The sequence below is a fragment of the Haemaphysalis longicornis genome, unplaced genomic scaffold (genome assembly GCF_048455015.1).
Source record: "Haemaphysalis longicornis isolate Haplotype H1 unplaced genomic scaffold, Haemaphysalis longicornis Haplotype H1 scaffold_1, whole genome shotgun sequence".
NCBI lineage: Eukaryota > Metazoa > Arthropoda > Arachnida > Ixodida > Ixodidae > Haemaphysalis > Haemaphysalis longicornis.
The window spans coordinates 400,871,291-400,888,160 of NW_027526203.1; the positions used below are offsets into that span (position 1 = coordinate 400,871,291).

General features: G+C 45.6%; 1 protein-coding gene across 1 annotated transcript in view; it reads left to right on the forward strand.

Annotated features, from left to right (window-relative positions):
• LOC144155409 (HEAT repeat-containing protein 3) overlaps positions 1–16,870 on the forward strand; it is a 33,769-nt gene that overhangs the window by 11,386 nt on the left and 5,513 nt on the right. Inside the window, exons 4-13 of the mRNA XM_077686812.1 lie at positions 7,416–7,510; positions 7,593–7,702; positions 8,931–9,065; positions 9,169–9,311; positions 10,597–10,644; positions 10,714–10,810; positions 12,788–12,882; positions 12,957–13,102; positions 13,248–13,384; positions 16,333–16,580. Of these exons, the coding sequence (XP_077542938.1) occupies positions 7,416–7,510; positions 7,593–7,702; positions 8,931–9,065; positions 9,169–9,311; positions 10,597–10,644; positions 10,714–10,810; positions 12,788–12,882; positions 12,957–13,102; positions 13,248–13,384; positions 16,333–16,580 (1,254 nt within the window). The remainder of the gene's footprint in view (positions 1–7,415; positions 7,511–7,592; positions 7,703–8,930; positions 9,066–9,168; positions 9,312–10,596; positions 10,645–10,713; positions 10,811–12,787; positions 12,883–12,956; positions 13,103–13,247; positions 13,385–16,332; positions 16,581–16,870) is intronic.

The window sequence follows — 16,870 nt, forward strand, 5'->3', positions numbered from 1 at the left end:
CCGCCCTCGCTACGCTGGTGGTTGCATTGACAAGTCCTGTCAGTCATTGTCGGAAATGGTGAATAAAGCTGCAGAGGCCGAATCGTGCGTTTACCGTGAGTGTCTTTCCGAACTTACCGTGCATGACTGATTTGGCAACAGAAATTTCAGTTTGTTTGCTCAGAACGATGTATTGATGAGTATAGCGGTATTAGATGCATCCCATTCCTGATCAAGCCGTTCGTGAGTACTTGGGTGTAGCAGATCGTGGAAACGTCGCTTTAAATTGGTATCATCACCCGCTGACTTGCTTGCTTCATTCTCATGAAACATTACTCATACAGAACTTAATTTTTATATTGCAATAAGAGAAGTCTCTAATTCGCCTCGTTGTGCCCCTCTGCCCCCTCTATTCTAGTCTAATTCTTAAGGACAGTGGCCATCAGAGTACGTACTCCTTGCACGCACTTGGATTCGGTATTACCGTTGAAAGCCGTTAAATATAAAAGTCAAATTCGTGAGAATTTTGCCGTTGCAACGGTCATTTTTTGTGTGGGGTGGTCGATGACTTAGCGGCAGCATTTTCTTGTGCGCCAGTCCCAACGGTTTTTTTTTTTTAATCTCTTTTTGAGGCAGGCCAAATAAAGTTGCACAGTACTGGCCTGTTGTTTTGCCATTCCGCGAGTAGCCGATAAGTGCTATTCTTTGGTTGTCGCAAAAAAACAGTGGCCATCGCCTTCCTAGCCCACAAAGTCGTCTTTGCTCTAAGTGGTGTTTGCTTTCTTCGAAGTGCTTTCATCCGGCGCTGCTACTGCTTCTGTTTCGACTCGGGGGTGCAGTGGTTTTGGAACATTCGAGGAAAACAATGACGCCGAATAGTGGCGCTGGGCGGGCCCTGTATGCTTCGGGTAATCGTCCGGATCGTGCACTTCGTCTTCAGCTTCATTTTCGTTCATGAACTGACTTACTGACAGTGGTCTCCGAGAGGCTCGATAAAGCCGCTTTTTGACCTTGAAGGGCGCCGTCGTCTTGTCACGGTGAATCTGTTTCGACCACGGTCAAGACGCAAAAATTTTGCGGATCGCGATTAAGCGTCACCAGATGGAAACGGCCTTTCTTCGTGTGCGCTTTTGGCCCACTGTCAACAATCGCGGCACCCTTCGCTCACGAAACTTTTTGTCAGCACTTCTTTGCCTGGGATCTTGTGCACTCTTTTCTAGTCTGGATGCCCACTATATAGGTAATCTCGCGATTCGTTATTCGGCGGCCAAGCGCCGTGATTTTATTCCACGATGTTCGGTGTGGTGATTTCCATGGACCTCCAGCGCGTTCGCGATCTTCGGTTGGTGTCCGGCCACATTTAAATTCACTCATCAAAAAAATGACCATCTTCAATGCTGGTTCCCGTGAACCAGCGCAGCCGTGCACTGGTGTCGTCAGTGCACGGAACTCTTTTCCCTCCTTTTTTGATGTCCAGTATGTCGGACGAAATTAGTGCCATGCTGTGTCGGTAATACCAACGCTGAGCTAGATTAGCGATACTTGCCAATCAAGACGTCACGCGACACATGTGGCGCCATCCTCGTAAGATGCGCGATTATGCCAGAATCCCTACCAGCCTTCATCTAAAGTGACAAGACGTCCCGATTTAGGCGGGTCATGTCCCGGTTTTTCGTCTGTGGTCCCGCTGTCTCGGCAGCTTGCATGTGGGACGGTGTTTTGTCCCGCCTACGGCCGAAAGTTTGGAAGGCGGCTATCAAGCCCTGTGTCACGAATGAAAAGCTGGAGGAATAGAAAATCCAAAATAAACCGCTTGAGGAACTTACGAAAACAGCGCAGACGACAGGACTAAGGAAGAAACACAACACAGCTCCTGTGTCGTGTGTTTCTTGCGGTTTTTATGAAGTTACAGTGCACAACATACCGTTCAGCACACCCTTCTGCGTTTGAGGAATGGTGGGTGGGCGTGCTTCAGCACTTCGAAACAAATGACGTGCCTTGCAACCATATCAAGACAAACTTCAAGTATGCGATGTGCTTGCCAAGCGCAAACGCACCGTTGGAAACGGTGGTTTCCTTGATGAATAAGATGTGGGTTGCAGAGAAGACGCACTTCAGTTGACCACACTCAGGTCAATGTTGTTGCATAACGTGAATCTGCATATGACGTGTGACCGGTAGTACAGACGCTTCAGCAAAAATTAACTGTTGAGGGCAATTCATTCAAGTAAGATTTATTAGTTACTGTCCAGGAAAAAGCCTGGAGGACTAGGAAGGCCGCGTGGTGACATGTAGTAATACGAAATGCAAGTTGTAATTTAAGCTGTGTCCCGCTCTTCCTTAATAACCTTAACCCCGTCCCGCTTTGGGTCCGAGGAGTATGGTCACTTTACCTTCATCCTGTACGGAGCTTACGGAAAACGTGAGGCTACGTTTGTCAGTCACCTGTTTTTTCCTACGTTTCAAAGGACGGAACCAGACAGTTCGGCCAGACGCTCGTTCTTGGTAGCAGCCGAAATTACTCCGGGTCTCATTTTCAGGACGTTCGCCGACACGATTTCGGTGCCAGCGATATTCATCCCAAAATAGATGGCGAAAGTTAGTTCATTTAGCTACGCCGGCAAATTTCTACGCCGTAAATACACATGTAAAGTTAATTCTTTACATGTGTATTTGCGGAGTGTAATTAACCAGTTCCTGCACGCTAAAGAGGAAGATCCGGCTGATTGAAAACCGCTTGCCGCGTAGCGACCCTGGCTGGTTTCCATGTGGCGAAGAATGACATTTCATTTGTGAAGAATGACAGCCCAGTTCTTGCTAGCTGGCTACTTCGCGACTCGCACCGCGCTTGATTTGGGGTATGCTCTGGACATTTCTTTTTGTCATAGCAAGGCGTAGAGCGTGCAGCGAACGAAAAAGGACAAATTGAACCCGATATCCTCACAGCTTCGTGTCACGAGGTCGCTGGCTGAATGGCCGGCGGCGGCCGTATTTTCGATTGATGCTTGAAGAGCCACCACCACGGCGGCGGCCCCTCATGGCCCAAGTGCAGCTTCGTCTCCTAAAATGGTTTTGTGCGTAGTCGTCCGTCGCCGCAGTGAAACGCGATGGCCTTCCATCTCGCCAGCGGCGACTGCCCGGCCGTGCTTGACCGGCGCACTTTCTGCGTTGCACATTCCCGGCGCGTCGTGCCGTCTGCGCCGGCCCGTCGGGGGAGACCGCGTGAGGCCTGTGTTTGCATAAATTAGTACGGCCTGTGCGCGGGTAAGGAACGGAGCGGTGCGTTCACCTGAGGATTGCAGTCGGGGGAGCCGCCCGAATAGGGGAGTGGGGGAGAAACGAAAAGGGATCCGTGGGGAGTTGCCAGCGAGATTTGCATGCCGCTCACGGCGCGCCGTCGGCCCCCAGAGGGACGCGGCGAGCGTCTGCCGTGCCTCTGACGTCGACTTCGCGGATCGCATTCGCACGCCAGAGCACCGCTGCGCGTGTGTTCGGCGTCTGTGGGGCGCGCTGTAAAAGGGCATGCGAAACAAGTTTGGGTTACCAGACTGAATGAAACCTTAACATGTTGTGTTCAGGATAGAGAATGACAAAAGGGGAGGCTGTCACTTTATGCTTGTTACTGCGGAAGTGATGGATTTGACCAGTGGCAGGCGCCCTTGAATACTGCGCAAAATTGAAAAATGTGTGCGGTTTTGGGCTTCCTCCATAACTGTGACAAAACTGGCTGCGCCTTCCCTTCCGTCATCCACTTGTGTTCCATGACAAGGTCTGCTTCCTCTTTCTCCGACAGTGTGCGTTAAAGGATGAGCACAGTGGTGTCCACTTCAATTGCACATTTTGCAGCCCTTTAGTGGGTCCCACTGATGTGGCTTTGTTCTGCGATGCCTCCACCCACTTACTTTCAGGCCATATGGTTGCTGTTGCGACTTGACTTCATGCACTCATTACGATACATGTCAGGGAGAATTGTCTTACTACAGTTCCAGTTTTTCCTGTGCGCAGTATTGTTCCTTCCCGCATATCATGCCTGCAGATGGTCGCGATGTTCTTTGAATAAATAATGTTGGGTTGCTGTGGTGCCACAGACAGTTGCATATGCGTATGCATGTTGACGTGTAACTCAAATCGTTGTAAACATTTCCTTCTGAATTAAATGGTTATTGATTAGCTGTCACTTCCATAATACTGCTTGGTCTAATTTAGTATGTGCAAGAAAATCTGCGATTTGAAATGACAACCATATTTTTACATCTGACAAAAATCGATTGATAGCATCAAATAGAATGGATAATGGCTGAAACATTTCAGTTTTCGCTTTTTATAAACAAATTCACAATGGTGATTTTTTATTTTCTTGCCTTCAATGGGGAACGTCTTTTCGGCTTTATACTTGCAAAAGGAGGGCGCAGAAGCTGCTTGAAGCTGCTTGTTAAATGATTTGATTGATTGTAGGGTTTAACACGCCGACGCAACGAAGGCGGTGAGGCGCGCCGTAGTGGAGGGCTCCGGATTAATTTTGGCCACCTGGGGATTTTTAACATGCGCCGAAATCGTACACACAGTGCTTGTTAAATGAAAGGGCTAAAAAATTATGGGGGATTCTTAGAACTTGCTAAGAATGTGAAGGCAAAAGCCTAGGTAGACCTTCTGTTGACGTGCTGCTGAACTTCGCGGTCGCACCTGTCACCGTATGACCAGCCCCCTTCAAAGCTCGCTCCTTGCTATAACCAGGAGCCTCCTGTTCGTTCCTGTGACCTCTCAAGGCTGCTCGTATTGTGCGTGTGGCAGTGGCCTACCCTCCTCTGGCGCAGCTGTTTCCCTTTCCTGTCATGCACTGTGTTGCCCCTTCTCAAAGCCCCCTTCCGAACCTCTTCCTATGCTGCTGTTTCCCTTTCCTGGGGGACCCCTACCCCTGCGCTTGCACCGACTACAAATTCAGCTTTCTTGTGCCACCTATTTTCTGTGCATCACAATACACGTGCTTGAAATAAAGATCTTAGGGTTTCGCTTTAAAAATTTGGTTATGCGAGACGGCCCTGGGGAGTGGTTGTATTTCCTTCTAGTGGGCTAGTGCCCCTTAGTCGAGGGCTAAATGGGTAAACTTCATCAAGCTGGTGAGTAGTAATTAGAGAAATATGTAAATGAATGACTGAATAAATTTATTAAGGATGGCACTTAAGCATTTTGAAGGTATTCAAAAACAAAATTTTTTATACTAAACAAAAGCAGGCAGTGAAAGTTGGCCCTATGAATATTTTTTAATTGATGGCTTTTTTTCCAAGCACAGCTCTGGTACATCTGTTTGGAGTATTAAAAGTATTATTTTCTTTCTCATTTGGGTTGGAGGGGGGGGGTGCAGGTTTCTTATTTTAACAATTTTATGGGTGTTTAAATATGTAGTGAAAATTCACCAGAACTGACAGTCTCCTTTGTAACATATATAGAATTGCTTTTTGATTCAATCTTTCTTTGCTGAATTATTTTCAAAATTTCAGTTGTTCCATCCCCCCCAAAAAAATTGATCATAGCACCAAATGTGATGACTTGTAAAATTGTCCTTTGTTTTTGAAAGTTCACTTTGTTTTTGGCTCTAGCCTATACCTCACCAAGGGGAAAGGAGGGTATATAGAGTGCTGCAAGACAGTTGAGGTTGGGGGACTTCATCGTGTACAGACAAATGTTTTGTGGTAGTCTGGCATAAATCTCAATCTGTAGTAAGCAGGAGTTCGAGACTGCCCTTTTTTTTTCTTGTATTTATTGAAATCGAATGAAGTGTGGACATCGTAAGTATGAAAGTTGAGGCATTAAAGGTGGTTCTGCAAAGTATCTAATCATGCGATGCCAGCATGCATTCGGTCCCTCTAGTGACTGAACATGAGCAATGCCATCTATTGCAAGCCCCAACACTGCATTAGCATTGTCATGGGTGTTAAGTTTTAATTGAGTTCACACTGTACAGTTAAACCTGGATGTAACGAAGTTGGCAGAAGTTCGCAATTTTTCGTTGCGTGCAGGTTTTCGGTACATGCAGGTTTCGAGTTAAAGCCCGGTTGAATAAAGCAGAAACAAAACCAAAATGCTAGACACCAGTGAAGGTGAACTCGCCCTTCAAGGATTTATTTCACAGTGAAAAACTGTGCGAGTTGCACGTGCTGCTTTCGAATGAGCCTAGGCGCTACACGGCGCTCCAAAGAAGGAAAAGCCACTTGCCCCCATATTCACAAAGATAACTTAAGTATCACTTTTGCCTTGTTTTCGGTGCTTTAACCCGTTTCAAGGACCAAGGCTGAAAGGGCGCCTTTTTGCTATCTTGATGCTCTTTGCCGCACTCAAAATTGTTGGGAGGGTGCGAGCTGGGATACTGTACTGGGCGGCGATGTTCCTCTTTTTCACCAGTGTAGACGGCATTTAAAATTGTGAGCTTAAAGACAAAACTTTTCGTTTTCTGGCAGCAGAACTCGTCACCGACAAACCAATACCACAGACAGCAGTGGAGACTCACGACTACACTCCAACAGGCAGGCCTAGCACTTCAATTGAACCGACACTGCACTCACATGTGGAAATGCACGGTTTCCGGTGTGGGCAAAAAAAAAATAAAAAAATAAATGAGGTGTAGTTACTCTTGCTACGTGGTGTGGTGTCACGTTGCACAAGCTAAACCAGAAGTGGCTGCTACGTTAGCCGCGGGATGGTGCTAGCTGCTCCAGTCATCATCGTTATAATCGTGACGAATTTTGTGTTTACGCAATTTTAGGCGTTTTCGCAGCATTTGGCTGCTTACAATAATGCTAGTATTCGATAAATTCTTGCATTTCTCTGGTTGATTATCCAGTAAAAGTGCAAAAAACAATGACTGATCAGCTTAGTGACTTCATTACATCTAAGTTAACCGCCGCAATGCCTTCGTTACTTAGAAATCACAAACACATGCGCTTCAATGGCGGTGGCAGGGGAATCGAAAAACTTCGTTGAATCCAGGAACTCGTTACATAGAGGTTCGTTACATCCAGGTTTAAGAGTAGAATTGGCATATGATGTGAGGCACTTCATTGTATTGTTTGCTTTTGGTTTCATTTCGATAGTGCATACAGCACAGGCTGAATAGCCTGAACAGAATGCTGTTCTGAATATCACTCAAAAAGTGTTAACTCATCTGAAATGCAGTGGCATTCAATCAACCAATCTGTTTCGGTCTGTGACCATATGCCTATAATCAGCCTACCAAGTCTTCTGTGAGCATCTGTAGTCTGATAGAAAATGCAAAGGCAGGCAGACGTCAAAGCAAATTATTCGTGTTATACTATGCCTACCATGTGACCAGTTCTGTGCAACTTTCTTTCAGATTAAAATCTTTTCATCAAAATTCTTTTTGAGTGTATTATTTTTGAATTGTGATCGCACCTGATGGGGAAGAGTCTTCTCTGCTGCAGTACAATACCCCATGGAAGCCTTCCGGATCGGAGGGGAAGATAGACTCAAAGGCAGAAGTGTTCTTTGAGGCTGTGCACTTGCTGTGGAACTTGTGGTGAGTTGTAATCTGTCCTCCTTGGCCTATTTTTGAGGGGCATGCCACAGTTGTTTTCTGATTTTCATGTCTCCATTTGCAGTGAAAGCAGTGAAACAGCGGTGTCCATTTTTAACCAAGAAAGGCTGTGGACTGTGCTGCTTCCCTGTCTAGATGTCGACAAGTATGGAACAAAAATAGCAACAGCTGTAGGTGGGTGCCAGTATCTTCTTTCTTTCAGCTTGTTGGATTGGACATTCGAGGTTAAAATTTGAAATATAACGCGCTGAAGGCATATAACGCTGTGAGGCACGCCGTTGTCGGGCTCAAGCAATCCAGGCCACTGGGCAGTTAGTGGTTCAAAAGTCCAAAACGACATTGGGTTAGGCTGAGCATTTCAAGAGATCTATTTAGTGGTGTGTAACATAGCTCACTAAACAGAGTGAAGTGTGATTTGTTTGCTTCAGCCTGATGCTTCAGTGCAACAGAAGCAGGTATACGAATGCCTGTTATTACATTGTGTGTGGCCAGCAATGGACCTTTTCCAAGTGCTTTATCTGTGCATGCACCTGGAGGCGCTGCCATTACTTTTGAGGGTCCAGTGTTATCTGAGTTGCTGATGATGACTTTGGTCGGCAGGGCCCAACTCCAGACAGATTGTTACTGATATTTGGTGGCCGTTGCAGAATTGCTGAGTCCCCATATGGCCTGTCACTGGCATTGGGAAACGTATAAAAATTTGTCAGCAGTGCACAGAAACGGCGAGTTTCGCGCATCAAGTTAAAAAGTAAAGTGTAACACGCATGCCACCGGAGCCCCGCAGGCTATCACCGTGGGTGTGCTCCGTGATTAGCCATACAGTACAACAGCACCACCAGCATCCGTGGCCGAAAAAGCCCCAGTTGTGCTTCTCGTTATCGCCGCCACTAGCACTATTCTTCGCGTGGAAAAAGTCAATTTGTGCACCTGCAGCACTTTATTCTGAATTAGATCCAAGCAAAAATTATTCAGAGGGTGCAGTGGTTAGGAAATTGGCAGCATTATTATATTTTTCCTACCTAATATTCATTTATCCAAACGAGGTGCCTTGAGGTCATGATATAAGAATCTTCCGGGTGATGACACTGCGCTCGAAAAAAAGTCTGTTGTCTGCACAGTGCCACGTGTAAGGATTCCCTTGCATAAGGATGGATGGTACAGCTGTATTTGGACCCTCCTGCACCATGGCCACTGCTCCGAACACAGCTTGAGTGTGCCCCAGTACTTGCAACACTTGGGCGCTTCCTATGGCCGAACAAGCAGTGTGCGTGTGCGTGCGTGTGCGCGTGTGCCACTGCCTAAAGCCTTCTGATTCTGGGCTTGAGCAACTTCCATTTATTTTGCAAAGGCTCCTTCTGATTTGCCATTTTGAAAGCTCCCACTGCTGTGTTTTCTTTTGCAGGTCATTGCTTGCATGCCGTGTCTGAAGACAATGTCGAGTTGGCTGAAAGCATGAGTGACTTCAAGGCAGCGCTCGGCATTTTGCAAACCCCTTCGCAAGAGCCGGGAACGGTGCTGCTGCAAGTGCTGTCAGCAGGTGTGACTACTCCCTCACCATCATTTAGCATGCTGACACGGTTTTTCAACTGCCCTCATTGGATTTCTATAGCATTCACTTTCTCGTCCACTTTGCGCCACAGGAATCCTCATCAATGTCTCAGAGGCTCAGGAGACACCCTTGGCACCTTTTGTCTTGCCGATAGTCTCCGTCCTGGGAAGTGCACTCTCTCTACCGGTGGTCGAAAATATCAAAGCCTTGGCGGAAACGGTGGCCGAGCTTAGAGTGAGTTTGGCCGTCCACATCTGCCTCATCAATGTGTTCTGGCATGTGCATGCCGTCTGTGCTGACCAAGAAACAGAATTGCTGTATAACACGAGCAGTCCTGGTAAGTTTGGTAACAGAACATAAGGTGGAATGCTAAGCTAGTTGGACCAAAATACTGTGTCAAACAGTGGAAATGAGTCACAGAGCTGGACTTCAGTCAAGCAGAGCAGTTGAACTTACAATTGTGTGTTTATACGTAGTCTTGCGCTGACATAAAAAAAAAAAAAAAGCATTAAGTTCTGCTACTTTGTTGGTCTGCCCTCTGTCCATGTTGTGGTCGCTCATGCCATTTGATCCAGTAAATTAAAAAAAACGATTGAGTAATATTATTGCATACCATACAGGTACAGCCCAGGAAAAGGTGGGAAAAACATGAGTGCTTCTAGGCATCGCCTGAAAGAACACGCGGCATCTTTGGGGTGTCTAATTGGCGCACAGTGTTCATTTGCAGAGGAATGGGATTACATGTGCTCCATCTTTTATTTATTGCTTAAAATAAGATAGAAAAAGCTAAAAGGTAGAAGGTAGCGCCCGTGCTTGTCTGTTGCTTTGTCCTAACATCCTTGGTCGTACCAAAATTACTCTACTGAGTTAAAAGCCAACTGCACTCAAATTTCATCTCTGCCAAATTTACATTGTACGTACCGTACACACCACCAAACCAACTGGGACATGACTGGCAGCCCCGTGAAATGCGTTGTTAATTAGTTAGAAATGTATAAAATAACTCCATTGCAGGCGACGTTGCACCTGTCAGCAGATCGCACAAACAGCCAAAAAGCGGAAGTGGCATTGCAGCCGGTCGAGCGCTTTTTCCTCCGGCTAGCCAAAAAAACCGGTCGAGCTCCGCTGGGCACGCTTCTACTAAGGCTGCTGCCAGGGCGAAGTGTTGTGTGCAGGTTTGCCCCGGCCTGCCGGCCGCGTGCAGCTCACTTGCCGGCTGGAATGTCACTTCTGCCTGGCCGTAATGGCCGCACTCTTCCCGATTTCGGTTTCTAAATCTTCGTTTTTTTATGGTTTTTTGCGCTGTGGATATGTGTATTTCAGCTGTCATATTTTGTATGTTGCGATCTTTTTAGACAGACTATATGGAAGTAACATTTTCAAGAGGTTGAAATATGGAGTGCAGGTGGCCTTTTAAGCACAAAGCTGAGGGAAGGGAAAATTCAATTAAAGTGCACTTCAGCATGATTGATAATGAGGTGGAAAAAAATACCAAAAATCTTTTACACATTATTCGCAGGCATCAGCAAAGAAAAGAAACGTGGACACACATTTGGTGGAAGAGAAGGTAAATTGTGTTTTGTTTCCTTGTGAAGTGTTGCCGAATGGGTGCTTCATTGGCCGTCTTTTCAAATAGGAAAGGGTCATTGAGCGGACACTTGCATTGGTCTTGGATGGCTTGATGGCCAAGCAAACAGCCCTGGAAATTCTTTCCAACCTCTGCTGTGGCGAAGGTACGTGCACGTTAATGGATTTTGCATTTTCCCCCCATTGGATGTGTTACTACTGGTCTCATAACTGTGTTCAGAGCTTAAGGACCGAGGCCTTCAACTAGTACCTTACCTCAGTTAGTTTAAGGTACTAGTACTGAACGTGAACCATTTTTTAAAATTTTTCTGGTGCCTTAAGGCAGTTTATTATTGCATCTAAGCTTCAATATGTTGATTTTAATTTTGCTATATTTGAGTGAAAAGGCATGCGGTGACAGCATGGCTGCATAATGCTGCCACAGCACTGGCTTATAGTAGAACATTTTAGCACACTGGGCATCACGGTACGCGCATGTAATCTGTGAGCTCAGAAGGTTGGTTGCGGTCCAAGGTTTAACGCTGAGCCTTGTTGTAACAAAAGTGGTCTAACGCAAATTCTTTTTCATTATTAGTAATTGTAGACGCACAAATGGGTGCAATTAAACGTCCAGTCATGCCTGTCCTGGAGATAAGAAAGCTTAAGTGAGTGCAGCACTACATAGAAATTGCTGTTTTGATGCTCGTGCTGCATTATACCTTTGCTGTGACCCCCTTACCCATGAAGCGCCATCCATTGACACGCTTGAGTAATCTTGATTTTTAAAAAAGCTTTTCATACATTCTTGAAGCTCCTTGAATTTAGACAACCTTTGTCATATTCTGTAAAAATGTAAGTGCAGCCAAGTCAGTGAGTGAAGGTCAACCCAGTCTTGTATGTGACGAAGGTAAGAGAGGCGGTGCAAACCAATTTTGGGAATTCAGTGCACCAGCATTTGCACAGAGAAGCTTCTGACAAATCTTCTTTCATAGCTCTTCACTATCAAAAACATGGCAGGCTGTTCCACGTTCCTGTCAAGAGCAGTGACCTTGTGTATGTTGTAATGTTGACTGTGATAAGTTCTTTGTCACCTATGATGACTGACAAACAAGCAAGCATACCAACTCCTAACAAAGGCACCCTTTCAGTTTCGCCTTGGCTTTGTACTTCCAACAAAGGTTCAGTGGGCCCAGATAGTACACGTCTGGGGTTACCTCGTTGATTGTGATTTCAGTAGGTGCTGACAATTTATCCGTCTTCCCCACACAAAACATAAAGAACAGTTCATAAAAGGAAATAATGTAAAAAGTACATGTGCATATATCTACAACCAAGTAAACTGGTTCAGGTCTTGTTTCTCGTTAGGTAAATTGTGAGATCTCTTGTAGCTTTGGCAGAGTAAAAAATTTGTTTTGTACCTCGTCTGTGCCCTATTTTCCCCCAATCCTTCATAGGTACTTCAACATTGTGAGTGTGAACATGAATGTGTTTTTTATGCAGCAGTCACATAGCTTTGAATGCATCATCCTGACACCATATTTCTTAAATAATGGCAAATGCAATCATTGCACAAGGGTAAAACAGAACATCTTGCCCTAAATTGAGCTATCATCTATTCCACCTGTGGAAACGTAAACTTTTGGGTGGCAAACAATGTACAAAAAAAAAAGCAATTGGTTAGTTTTTAGAAGAGCATCGAAAAACCGTGTGATGGGTCGCCAAGAAGTTAAATCTGAAAGTCTGAAACCCTGGCGATGATAGAAGATTGTATCAGTTCATCAGTTCATCTTAGCATGTACTTGGACAGAAGTTCCCACATACACTTATTTCATGCTTCAATATCCCTGCCTTACTGTTTTATTTAAAACAAGCTTAGGCAAGTTCTGCCAGTTCCATTTCACTATCCACAGTCTATGACGTCAGAAATATGTATGGAGCGGCGATAGCAGCTTTAATGCTTTATTTTTTGCGTTGATAAATAACTGCTGCTGCCCTGAGTAATAACTTTGTATTTACAGCAATTGTAATGCAATTTTAGTATCCCTTTAATATATCTAGTGCAGCAAGTTGTTCTTCAATAATAGAATGGTTCACCTTTTTGCAAGTTAGTAAAACCTATGAAATATGATATCTCCCTTTCTCAGATGGTGGCTCAAAAGACGACGAGTACGAAAATGTTTCAGACGATAGCTCGGACGGCTTTGAGGGTGGCATGGATACGGACGATACCTCTGCCATAGTAAGGAGTTGCTGAACTCTGGACTTACAGCAGTGCATGGCAGTGAAATGCTAAAAGCACCTTGTCTATTTCAGTTTCCCCTCAACATATCGTGCGAATTCCATGAAGCTCTGGTTGGGCAGAACATTGTCTCCAAAGTCATGGACCACATCAGCCAGCTGGACAAAAAACTTTCCAGCCTTCTTGTTGATCACACGCTTTCAGCTGCGGTGCCGCTAAGGTATTGGATCTTGAGTATATCAGCAAAGTGAATGAATTTTTTCTGCCACCTGTAGTCTGTATGTATAACGAGCCTTTTATTGCGACCTGTGTTTGTAGTGTTCATGCTGTACAGCTTAAGTGCATTGCTGGGTGGCCTTATGCAGGATTCATGCGGTGCGGTGTCGTGCCCTGCTTTGCATTGGCAACCTAGCGCAAGCGCTGGAGCCAGACGACTTTGGCAGCACCTCTGGCCTTGTCAGCACCTGGACTTGCTTGGCACAGCTGGCGTTTGTGCACATGGGTAGGTACTAATGTTGTCAAGGGGTTGGTTGCAGAGCGCACACTTGTGCCACGTTCACAAACACTCTGACTGACTGTTGCTTTGGTGATAAGTGTATCTGCTCAAAAGAAAAAAACAGGTGAGACTGCACTAAAGAAGTTCATGCAGCTATCAAGGGAGCTTGCACCTGGCACTGCTTCACTTTAGCAAGAATAGTGGAACCCATAAAGTGAACTGAGATCCATGCTTCTGTTTCAGCATTTAGGAAGGAATATTACATTGTGATGTCTACTGGACAAGTGCAGGTGCTATTCCAGGATGAGAGCATGCACCAACCGCACAAGTTGCCCTTCATACATCCAATGTGCCATGTACTTTTCCATTGGTGTAGAGAATTAGTACTGGCCAGTGTAAGGCGAGCAGGAGGTCAGTTTCTGATCTTGGGAATCATTTTACCTTGAAGGGGCCATGCAGACAAATTACAAGTTTGTTTTATTCGAAAGATTTCATGTTTTATAGTGCCCCCAGTGCTTATCCGGCAGCAAACAATGCCGTATTCACTGAGAAATTATTCAATTTAGGTTATAATTCTGATTCTCCCACCAATTCGTGTGTTTTCGTGACGTCTGCCATGAAGTCACAAGGGCGGGTATTCAAACGAACTTCCAGTGCGTCATTTTGCTCTGCAGCCTTGCTTATCGTCAGTCCTCCCAGATGGCGCTGCCATACTGAGCCGCGTAGAGTTCCTCTATATAGCTCCCGCAGGGAGCTAAGAGTTGCGCGACCCTTTTCCACGCGCCGCCGTGATGTCACTCCGGTTATCCCTGCCGCGCAGAGAAGCCTCCCACTACAGCTGCACCGCAGCCGCCGACGCGGGCGGTACCACGCCCCGCCCAGGAACAGCAGCAGCAGCAGTGTGAGCAACATTGCAGGAATCCAGCGTAGCCGCCGTAAGGCGCCGTTGACCGTAGCACCCCCACCACGCGTCAGCCACCGTCGGAAGCATGGCAGCGAGGCAGGCGGCTTTCCCGTAGCGATCCGGATAACAAGATGACGCGTGGTCGCGCAACTCTTAACTCCCTGCAGGAGCTATATAGAGGCACTCTAGAGCCGCGGACTGTTGTGCACCGTTGCTTTGTTTTTGACCGTACTTGCACCTGGCTTGTTTTTGTTATGGTGGAACGTAATTGTATCGTGAAACATTGGGTATACGCTACAAACAGGGTCACGTAAGACAACGTCGCTTACACAAATCGGCCAGTGTCGTCTAAGACAACTCCAAAGCGGCAGCAGACTGGTGTGCAGCTAAAACAAGCATAGTGCGCCCAGTACCGACAGCAGTGCGCATCGGTACTTCTATGTTTACGTGTATTTTCATAACTTTCATTGTTTACCCTACCATTGTTACTGCTGTAAAGTGAATATGCATTACATTTAAGCGCAAATAGCTTGTTCGGCAACATTATAAGCCCTGCCTGATTTGTGTTTGCTTTTGCCGGCCTCAGCCAATCGCACAGCTGGGCATATGAAGTCATAGGTTCTGTTGCGGGAAATGAGCTAGTAGGTTGCATAGCCATTTCCTTTTTTCCTAATTATATAGCTTATTTGAGCGAAGTTTTTGTTAAAACTGGTGTCAGTATGACTCTTAACGAGGCAGTCCTTTGAATGAACCAAACCTGTGTTTTGTCTGCATGGCCCCTTTAATTAAGGGGGCACATGGGTCTTTGATCAGAAAGTTTATTTTTGCAGTTATGATGATGAAAATTGAGGGACACATGTAGTATTTCATTCTGATTGTATATATAAAATTTGTTTTGGTGTAAAATGGCTACATTCAAATTTATTCCAATTTTTATATTTGATTTTCTGATAGCTTTTGTAAGAAAACTGCTGGAGTTAAACGACGTACCAGTGAACTGTGCACAAAACAAGAAGTGCAATAAGACTAACATCATCATTCTATCTGGTCTGGAGCAGAAGTTATGACCATTTGAAGTTTGGGCTTGGAAGGCAAAACCAGTTTTTCTTGTTCCCACCTTTCAAGCCCAAACTTCAAACAGCCCAAACTTCAAAACTTCTGCTACAGACTATATAGAATGATGATGTTAGTCTTATTGCACTCCTTGATTCGTGCACAGTTCACTGGTACGTCGTTCAGCTGCATCACTCAAGCAGTTTTCTTACAAAAGCTGTCAGAAAATCAAATATAAAAATCGAAATAAATTTGGATGTATTCATTTTACACAAATTTTATATCTACAATTATAATAACAAACTATATATGCCCCTCAATTTTCATCATCACTGTAAAAATAAACCTTTTTGGTTTAAGTCCACTGTGCCCCCTTAACAAATCGCTGTTAGTGGGGACAAAATGATTTCCTTGGCAATCATTTTGCCCCTACCAATAGCTGTTGTGGTTGCTACAGACAAAGGCATTGTGTTTGTCACGGTGCACCTAATATCCACTTGTTAGAGTTTGCCGTTTGCAGTTGTCGTCAACAAGTGATGTATGACTGTACGACTTGCTGCAAGTCAGCTTGATTGTACACCGAAGGAGTTACATTTGTGGCAGAGGAAATTCAGCTTGGATGAAGCTTACGTTCATGGGCTAATGCATTAAAGCATGTTGACAGTACTTTCCCTGCCTGTACCAATCAGATTTCTTGGTATGTTGCATTTGCACAAGCTCACAAGCTCCTAATCCCATTTCTGATGTGAACTCTGGTTGCAACTTATACTGTTCATGCAAGCTTCTGTTCATTCCATTTGTCTTAGCTGCTGCAACATTTGCACTAAATTGCCACACTGGCCAACAGCCAGATGTTAGTGCAAAGCGGTGCCCATGATTTTGGCCCATGAATGTACACGATGCTTTGCTAGCTAGTTTGTTTCTCCCTCTCACAAGAACTTTTCTTTTGCAGTTAGAGAAAAATGATAGGAAAAAACTTAATTCGTTTTTTCCCTAGACTTCGAGGACCTTGAGCTTCTGGAGGCAAGCACCAGTGCGTGCCGATCGGTGCTGCAGGCTCTGGCTACTGCAGCTGCCAACAGCGGAACAGACGTTCCGCCTCTGCCAAGTGTGTCTGACGAGGAACTTCGGGTCCTTACTGAAGTGGGCCTGCAATGTTCGGAGCCAGCTGTGAGGACTAATGTCACCCGCATCATGGCCACCTTGGGCTGCCTCCTCGGGACACACCAGGCAAATGTGCTCAAGGTTCGTCCAGCTCTGCCATCCCATCCTGTATTATGCTTGCGAAGGCATGGAAGGTGTACCGTGATTGTGAATTACACACAAAGCTGCTATGTTCCACAAATGTAGTAGTGTCATCTAGAAAGGAATCTCTGTGAAGATTTTTACATAGGCACTCATAATAACCTGCATGGTATCCAGAGTATGTGGCTTCTGAGGCTGGGTCATCGCATATTCCCGAGGTCTCAACCTTTCTGTGCCTGCAATGTGGGCTCACAATGTGGGCTCACCGCAATGTGCTCACTATTCTGCTG